Genomic DNA, 9,698 nt, shown 5'->3' on the forward strand with positions numbered 1-9,698 from the left:
CGGCCCGGGCCTCCTCCCTCATTCCCTCGGCGGGCAGAGCCGCCCGTCTCCCGCCCCTCCTCCTCCCTTTCCCACCCCTCGGAGTGGAGCTGCACATGCGGCTGCTCCCTGCTCTGTCCCGCCCAGCCTCGGTCGCGCAGGAACGGGTCCCTGCAGCCCCCAACCCATGGCAGGACAGTAGCCGCCTGTCAGGGGTCGTGAACGGCTGAGGCAGACGCGGCGGCTCTCGGGCCTCAGAGAGTGGGCGTCTCCGGAGGCCATGGGCTACCCCGAGGTGGAGCGCAGGGAGCCTCTGCCCGCGGCAGCGCCACGGGAGCGGGGGAGCCAAGGCTGTGGCTGTCGCGGGGCCCCGGCCCGGGCAGGCGAAGGGAACAGCTGCCGGCTCTTCCTGGGCTTCTTTGGCCTCTCGCTGGCCCTCCACCTGCTGACGTTGTGCTGCTACTTAGAGTTGCGCTCAGAGTTGCGGCGGGAGCGGGGAGCCGAGTCCCGCCTTGGCGGCCCCAGCACCCCTGGCACCTCTGGCACCCTGAGCAGCCCCGGTGGCCTCGACCCTGACGGTCCCATCGCCCGCCACTTCGGGCAGCCGTCACTTCAGCAGCAACCGCTAGAACCGGGAGAAACCACACTCCCTCCAGACTCTCAGGACTTGCACCAGGTGAGTCACCTAGGAGGGGCGGCGGCGGGCGAGGCCCCGTCCCATCACGGGTAGGGTGGGGGCCCTCCCCCACCGGGCCCTGGAGAGGACTTGGCCACCTCGAGCCAAGTTGGAGGACAGGACCAGGGAAGGAGTGGGTGAGCAGGAGAGAGGTTGCCCCGGGGCAGGTTGTCCGCGGTCCCTGGCTCAGCTTCCCCAGACTCCCTTAGGACCCCTGATCGTGGGAGCTCCGGCCTGCGCCCGCCGCCCTGGCTACAAGCTGCCTCCGGGAAAATTGGCGGCGCTCCCAGCCGGGCCGCGGCGCTGGGGTGCCGGCGCTGCCCCTCTGGCGGACTAACGGCGGCTGCTTGGCCCCTCTGCTCCGGGTGAGATCCTTTGCCCGCGGTGCTTGTTTTGTCGTGTCCAGAGCTGATGCCAGCACTAGCAGATTCTCCCTTGGAGCTGGAGCTGTAAACAGCTGTAATAACTGCTCCACTCCCGTTGAAACAACTTTTAATCGTATTTTCATCGCGGATCCTTGTGCACTGGCCAGGACGTAGGCTTGTTCACACTTACCTGCAATTTGAGACTGGTTGTCCTCGGTGTTCTAGTGAGGATCAGCGCCCCTGAGGAATTCTGGTAGAAATATGCCGTCTTGCTAGACAACTTCTGAAGAGCAATTTTAAAAATCCAAAAGGGAAATAAAACTCACCCTTTGCATGCCGGTTAACACTCTTTTGAGGGAGTGGGATGGAGACGTAGAGTGTGAAGTGTCTTCACTGCTGCTGCTTTGAGAACAAGAATCTACTGATGGAATAATTACTCAAGAGTAATCTCTCAAGGACAGGTTTCTTTTTTTTTTTTTGCAATCTTTATGATGTTTTTGCAATCTTTATGATGTTTTTGCAATCTTTATGATGTTTGTGCTCTTGTTAGCAAACTATTAGCTTTCATATTTGTTTTCTACTTTTTTTTGCTCTTTATTCAAATAGTTTAGTGCACTTAAAGTAAGGATACTCTTGACCTCCATATTTTGTCTTATGTAAAACTTAAGAGAAGCATCCAAAAATCCTTTTGAGATGGTTAAAAAATAATAGTAAATGTGTTCTTCTTGGGAAAGAGGTCAAGTTGTGCAGATAAGTTCCTTGAGGTGAGGGACCCAGGTTTTCTACACTTACCTCATCCGGCATCATTGTCATACTATGTAAATATTTGTGCTAGTTTCACCACCCATCCTAAGCTGGTGTTACATTCATGATAATACTGTGATGTTAGGACAGATACATTTTCTATAATGTGCATTATAAAGTTGCCCTGAGCCTTGAAATGTCTTGCTAGCACACTCCAACTTATATAACAGCTTATCAGAGAAGAGAATCAGTAGACATGCTTCTTACAGTTGAAACTTTAAACACTGTAGCTAAATGATAATTAACTAGGATTCTGGCTCCCTTTATCTGTCCACTGCCCACTAGAAATACTTAACATGTGAACATTGATACTCTGTGAGAAGATGAAGGAATTGAACTTCTTTAATCAAATGCAAGCCAAGGCTTTTTGGCATTCAGAATGGACAGACCTATGTTTATACACAGGAATAGCGGGACAACTGAACTCTAGGGCTTCTGTGGTGATGTAGGACTCTCACAGGTCTGTAATGGCATTTAGTTGCCTATTCTTTGCATAGCACTTCAAACAGTCTGTCTAGCATAACTAAAGCTCCCTATCTTCTGTCCTTTAGCCTTTCTGTTTTAATCTTTTTCAGCAGTAGAAGAAAGCATAATGGCTCTTTACTTTTGCTGACATCAGTTGGAATCAGAGGTTTTTACAGTTGTGAGGGGCCATATGGGTCCGTTTTGTTTGATCTCCTTGGCGAACACATAGATTCTGAGGACAAGTGACTTGTCTGAGGTGAAACAGCATTGGTGAAAATTAGAATAGAATTTGATCTCTTGACTTCCAGTTCAGTGCTCATTCTGCTATAGCATACTACCTCCCAGATCCTTTTTGTGGGGAGTGGGGTGGATCTCCATAGCAGAATTTTTACAAATTAGATGCCTCAGATCTGCATCACTTTCATCTACTCCACCTATATTTTGGCCAGACTAAGTTTAACCATGTAGTCATTCTTCCTGAACTTCACTTTCAGGAGAATTGGAATATGCTTTGAAGGAATTTTAGCCCAGATTCAACCTAAGTTTATCTTGAGGATATTGGTTTTCGGAAAGAGAGAGAGACAGAGAGAGACAGAGAGAGAGAAGCTGATTGGTTATTAGAGTTAAATTGATATTGCTACATTTTGGGTAAAATTTCTAGTGCCCTGGTGCACCCTCTGCTGGCTTTGTAGGGACATTTAATTGCAGTATCTGCTGACAGTCAAGATTCTAAGTTGTGCTGACAGATTATGATTCATAAATAAGGAAGTAAATAGCCTTGTAGGATTTGGCCACGTAGGTCATACTTTTATATTTTAGTTTTCCTACACAGACAATTGCTGTTACAGCAACTCTTAGGTGGAGAGGAAGACAGATAAAAATAACACATCCTTCATTGAGTAGAACATTAAGGTTTCTCACCAGCTTATATGCAAGTAGTGAAGGCAAACTGATGAGAATAAATTACAGGAAGATCTCAGGAGACCAAGTGGGCAGAACAGTCAGAAGTACTTTATTGTACAAGGTCATTCAAACCTCTCCAAGTTTATGGTATGATGGGTTCAGTTATGACTCAAGAAAGGGATCTAGAAATCACTGAAGATATATGTATGCCATACCTCAATTAAAAAACCTTTAAAACCGGATATTTAGAAGGAAATTAGGGCAGTCAAGGTACATGCCAGAGAGATCAGCAAAGTTCTCTAAGGGAATTGTTATCGAAAAGCCTCCCCAGTGGGGATATAGTTGCTGATGATAAAAAGTGAGAGGGTCATTTGGACCTGGAATCATAACTATTTCCTTCAGCTGGAGTAGCCGAGTACCTGTTGATTGATCTTGATATTCACTGGAGATGGTCCCAAGAGAAACATCTCATCAGTCTCTGAGTTAGACAACACACACTATGATTGCTAGAGTAAATAAAATAAAAATCACTGTTGACCATTTTGTGAAGAAGTTGGCCCAGTTGTGATTGTAGTCCTCAAAGGCAAGAATATGGTGGGCATCATTAGGAAAGGTGTTGAAAATGATGACAAAATAAAACCCTTATCTTTTTCATTTGAAAGACCAAAAGTAGATTTATATCCAGAAACCCAATTTAATTAATCAAAAGGATGGAGAGATTTTTTAGTTGTTGTTGTTTTTTTTTTTTTTCAGTCTAAAGAAATGGAGGTTGAGGAAGGCATATAATCAAAGTCTGGTAAACCATTAGAGAGATGACTAAGATTAATGTGTTGGTATAATTTAACTATCTAGTTCAATAACTAGAAAGTGTGCTATAGGTGGACACTATGTGAAGTATTAGATATCTTTTAATGCCTGAAAGATTATTTTGAGAAGGAGGCAAATAAGAATAGTATCTCATTCAAATGATTGCCACAAGAGATCATCTAAACTGAAACTCTAAAGTTTAGAAAGTATTTAGAACAATATGCATGGGTAGTTTAATAAGGGTTTTGGGGGGGTGATTGTTGGGGATATTTGGAATATATTCCTAATTACTTGAGGTGATGTCACAGAAGTCAACCTTAAGTTTTCACAAAACATCTCTTGGTTTAACTAGATAGAACATTAGTGTATTCAGAGTTGACATTATTTATTAAGGCTGGTTGATCAAGAAAATAACTAGGAATCATTATATCCGAGATTTTTTTAGGGGAGTGGGATCCAGATAAAATAGTTTTCTATAGATTTAAACCTAGACTTTTCAATGTAACATTCAAGGCTTTTGATCAACTGACTCCATTATACCTATCCCATTTTCTCTCTCAACTCTATGCTTGCAACCCACCCACCATATCCTGTCTTGGGATCATTCTGAGTTACAATGGTTGTTTTCTTTAATAAATCTTATGTCTTTCTTTATAGCAAACTCCTCAGAAATCTGCCTTCTTTTTAGTCTTTTTCCATAATACCTGACACAGTGCTTGTTATAGTTAGATTACTTAAACACTTGTTCAGTTGAATATTATTTTGGGCCTTTGGAGATGTTTATATAAAACAAAGACATTTTCTCTTTATGTAACAGGCCTGTTTTCCTTCAGGTCTTGCTAACCCTGTGAATTGTCAGCTATGTGAAGGTGAGTAAATAGTTTCATTGGCAATGTTTCACTGGTTTCTAGAATCATTAGAAAGTCAAATGGAGGAGAGCCCTAACCATATTACCTCCAAGATGGTGCAAAAAGCTTTCTGTAATGTATCGTTTGATGTTTTGTTTTATTTGCTTTTAGTTCTCCTCTCTCTCAACTTGAAATCAGAGGACACTAAACGCTACATGATAGCATACGGAAGTATGAAACTCGGTAAAAGTAAATATATAGACATATACAGAATGCAGGACTACTGTAATGGTAGTAGATAAACCACTTTTACTTCTAGTATAAAAGTTAAATTACAAAAGTATCAAAAATATAACTAAAGTATGTTAAAAGATGCATAATATGAATAGATGTCAAATATGACAAAAAAGAAAGTGTTTAGGGAAGAAGTTAGAATGTAGAGTTTTTGTATGCAATTAAACAAGTTGTTATCAGCTTAAAATAGACTGTTGCAAGGTATTTTATGTAAGCCTCAAGGTAACCACAAAAATACCTATAGAAGTACACAAAAGAAAAAGAGAAAGGAATCAAAGCATATCAATATAAAAAAAATCAGCAAAACACAAAGTAAGACAGCAAGAGAGGGAATACAAATAAAAGCATCTGAAGACTAACAAGAAAGAACTAACAAGGTGGCAATATTAAATCTTTCTCTATCAATTATTACTTTAAATGTAAATAGATAAAACTCTCCCAGTCGAAGAAATACTGTGGCTAAATTGAAGAAAGCAAGACCCAACTATATGCTTTCTACAGGAAACTCACTTTAGATTTAAGAAAACAGACAGATAAACTGAACATGAAAGAATAGAAAAAGATAGTCCATGCAAATGGTAACCAAGAAAGAGCGAGGATACCTATACTTATATCAGACAAAAAATATCAGAAGAGACAAAGAAGGACATTATATAATGATAAAAAGAGTCAGTCTAACAGGATATAAGTTATATCCTCCTGTTAGACTGACTCTTTTTATCATTATATAATATTGACAGAACCAAAAGATAAATAGACAGCAGTAGAACAGCAGTAGGTGATTTCAGTGTCCCACTTTCAATAATGGATAAACATCTAGACAAAACAGTAAGGAAACAGAAGACTTCAACAACAGTATAGAGCAGATGGATCTAACAAACATATACAGAACATTCCATCTAACAGCAGCAGAATACACATTCTTTGTAAGCATACATATCTTTCTCCAGAAAATATAAAATGTTAGGTCACAAAACAAATCTTAACAAATTTAAGAAGACTGAAATCATACCAGGTATCTTTTCTGAACACAATGGAATGAAACTAGAATCAATTGCAGAAGAAAAACTGGAAATTTTACAAATATCTGGAAATTAACACTCTTGAACAACCATTGAGTCAAAGAAGATTTCAAAAAGGAAATTAGAAAATACCTCAAGATGAAAACAAAAACACAACATACCAAAACTTATGGGTTGTGGCGAAAGCAGTACTTAGAGGGAAGTTAATAGCAATAAATGCCTACATTAAAAAAGAAGAAAGATCTAAAATAAACAACCTAACTCTACACTTCAAGGAGCTAGGTAAAGAAGAACAAACTAAATCCAAAGTTGGAAAAGAATAACAAAGATTAAAGCAGAAATAAACAGAAGGTAGAAAAATCAATGAAGCTAAGAATTGTTTTTTTTAAAAGATAAACAAAAGTGGCAAACAATTATAAATACAAGAAAGGTAGATGACAAATAAAATCAGAAGTGAAAGAAGAGACATTACACCTGATGGCACAGAAATAAAAAGGATAAGAGACTACCATGAATAAATTATATTTCAACAAACTGGATAACCTAGAAGAAATGGTTAAATTCCTAGAAACATACAACCTACCAATACTAAATCATTAAGTATTAAAAGTCTGAACACACTATAATTTGTATGGAGATCAAATCAGTAATCAAAAACCTCCCAACAAGGAAAAAACCAGGACCAGATGGCTCCACTGGTGAATCGTACCAAACATTTAAAGAAGAAATAATGCTAGCCTTTCTCAAACTCCTCCAAAAAAATTGAAGAGGAGAAACACTTCCAAACTCATTTGAGACAAGCATTACTTTGATAGCAAAGCAAGACAAAGAAACCAAAAGAAAATAAAACTACAGGTCAATATACCTGATGAATACAAATGCAAAAATCCTCAGCAAAATACTAGCAAACTAAATCCAACAGCACATTAATAGAATCATACCTCATGACAAAGTAGAATTTATTCCTGGGAAGCAAGGATGGTCTAAAATACAAAAATCACTTAATACGATACACTACATTAACAGAATAAAGAAGACAAATTACATAATCATCTAAATGCAGAAAAAGTATTTGACAAAATTTAAGACTATTTCATGATAAAAACTCTCAATAAACTAGAAATAGAAGGAAAGTACCTCAACATAATAAAGGCCATATACGAAAATCCCACAGCTATCCTCATACTCAGTGGTGAAAAACTGAAAGCTTTTCCTCTAACATAAGGAACAAGTAAAGGATGCCCACTCTCACCACTTCTATTCAACGAAGTACTGGAAGTCCAAGCTAGAAGAATTAGGCAAGAAAAAATAAAAGACGTCCAATCAGCAAAGAAAAATTAAAATTGTCCCTGTTTGCAGATGACATGAACTAATAAACAAATTCAGTAAATTTGCAGGATACCGAATCAACATACAAAAATTAGTTGCATTTCTATATACTAACAATGAACTATTTGAAATGGAATTAGGAAGACAATCCCATGTACAATAGCACCAAAAAGAATATAATACTTAGGAATAAACTTATCTTAGGAAGCAAAAGACATACTAAAAACACAAAGAAATGGAAAGATATTGAGTGTTCATTGATTGGAAGATTAAATACCATTAAAATATCCATACTGCCCAAAGCAATCTACAAACTCAGTGAAATTGCTATCAAAATGCCAATGGCATTTTTCACAGAAATAGAGCAAACCTAAAATTTGTAAGGAATCACAAAAGACTCCGAATATCCAAAAAAATCTTAAAAAATAAGAACAAAGCTGGAGGCATCATGCTTCCTGATATCGAACTATATTACAAAGCTATAGTAATCAAAACAGTATGTTATTGGCATAAAGACAGACATATAGACAAAACAGAATGGCCCAGAAATGAATCCATGTATGTTCAGTCAAATGATCTTTGAAAAGGACGTCAAGAATACACAATGGAGAAAGTATAGTCTCTTCAACAAATAGTGTTGGGAAAACTGGATATTCACACACAAAAGAATTAATTTGGAACTTTTTCCACATAAATCAACTCAAAATGGATTGAAAACTTAAGACCTGGAGCTGTAAAATTCTAAGAAGAAAACAGAGGAAAGCTTCATAGTGTTGATTTCATCTTGGCAGTGATTTTTCTTGGGTGTGACACCAAAAGCACAGGCAACAAAAACAAAAATAAATGAGTGGGACTATATCAAATTACGAAGCTTCTGCACAGCAAAGGAGACAACAGAATGAAAATGCAGCCTACAGAATGAGAGAAAATATTTGTATATCATATATCTGAAAAGGGGTTAAGATCCAAAATATATAAGGAACTCTTACATCTCAGTAGCAAAATAACTTAATTTAAAAATGTGCTAAGGACTTGAATAGACATTTCTCCAGAAAAGACATTTAAATGGTCAACATGTATATGAAAAATGTTCAACATTACTAATCAGGGAAATGCAAATCAAATCTATAATGAGATACTACCTTACACTTATCAGGATGGCTACTATCAAAAAAAGACAACGCATATTGGTGAGAAAATAGAAAAATTTGAACCCTTGTACACTGTTAGTGAACATGTAAAATGGTGCAGCTGCTATCAAAAACAATATGGAGTTTCCTCAAAAAATTACAAATAGAGCTACCATATGATCCAGTAATTCTACTTCTGGGTGTTTAGTGAAAAGAATTGAAATCAGGATCTCAGAGATATCTGTGTACTCTCATGTTCATTGCAGCATTATTCACAATGCCCAAAATGTGGAAAGACTCTAAATAACCATTGATACATAAATTAAGAAAATGTGGGATGTCAGAAACATAGCAGCATGAGAGATGTCCCCAGATCTCTTCCCTTGAAACAACAATAAGCTGAACATCTAAAAAAACCCCAAACACCCAGCCATCACACCAGCATGTCTGAGCATGGGATCTGTGCATAGGTCAGAACCCTGGGTGTTGTGGTGGACTGGGAGAAATAAAAAAGCTGCCTCTCACAGCCGGTGGAGCTACCTGTAGGAGGAGGGGGAGGGGAGAAGGTGCGGTGACTTCTTTGAATAGTCCTTCCTGGGAGTGTTGTGAGCTCCACACGGCCGGCGGCAGTGCCCAGTCATCAGGGCAGAAAAACAACAGTCGATTTTTACCAGCCGCAGTTGCAAAATGGAGGCTGAGCTGCAGTCCCCACCCCCCAACCCAGGGGGCCCCTCCCCCCATACCCTCTGAGATCGGTCACTGCGGAGCCCCAGGGGAATCTGAGCAAATGTTACCGAAACTGTCACTAACACCGAAAGGAACTGAGACTGAGGGTAGCGAGCGTGATTAAACATCTATAAGGAAAAAAAGACATTATTAAGACTTTATATAAAGCAGAAATCCAAGAGGCTTAGACGCCTCCTACTGGAAACCAAAAGAAAAACCTTTGCAACAGACTTGGGACCATGATATAATAAATATTTCTGGAAAAAAAAAAGCAGAAAACATTTTCATTAATGCCCAGGTGGAACAATAGTCCGTTAAACACCATGAACAACCAAGCACACATGGCATCT

At 39.4% G+C, this 9,698-nt stretch overlaps 1 protein-coding gene across 13 annotated transcripts in view; it reads left to right on the forward strand.

Annotated features, from left to right (window-relative positions):
• The first annotated feature begins 20 nt into the window (after window positions 1-20).
• The window catches only part of EDA (ectodysplasin A), a 284,129-nt gene continuing 274,451 nt past the window's right edge, over window positions 21-9,698 (forward strand). For 12 of the 13 annotated variants that reach the window (XR_003045331.1, XM_015586754.2, XM_015586757.2 and 9 more), the window contains exon 1: window positions 27-655. Coding sequence is in view for 12 of the 13 variants with exons in the window: in XM_015586754.2 (XP_015442240.1) it covers window positions 260-655 (396 nt within the window). In the remaining variant the exon portion in view is untranslated. Of the gene's footprint in view, window positions 656-9,698 lie in introns of all 13 variants that reach the window. The other variant, XM_006908514.3, reaches the window with a different exon arrangement.

The sequence above is a fragment of the Pteropus alecto genome, unplaced genomic scaffold (genome assembly GCF_000325575.1).
Source record: "Pteropus alecto unplaced genomic scaffold, ASM32557v1 scaffold312, whole genome shotgun sequence".
Classification (NCBI taxonomy): domain Eukaryota; kingdom Metazoa; phylum Chordata; class Mammalia; order Chiroptera; family Pteropodidae; genus Pteropus; species Pteropus alecto.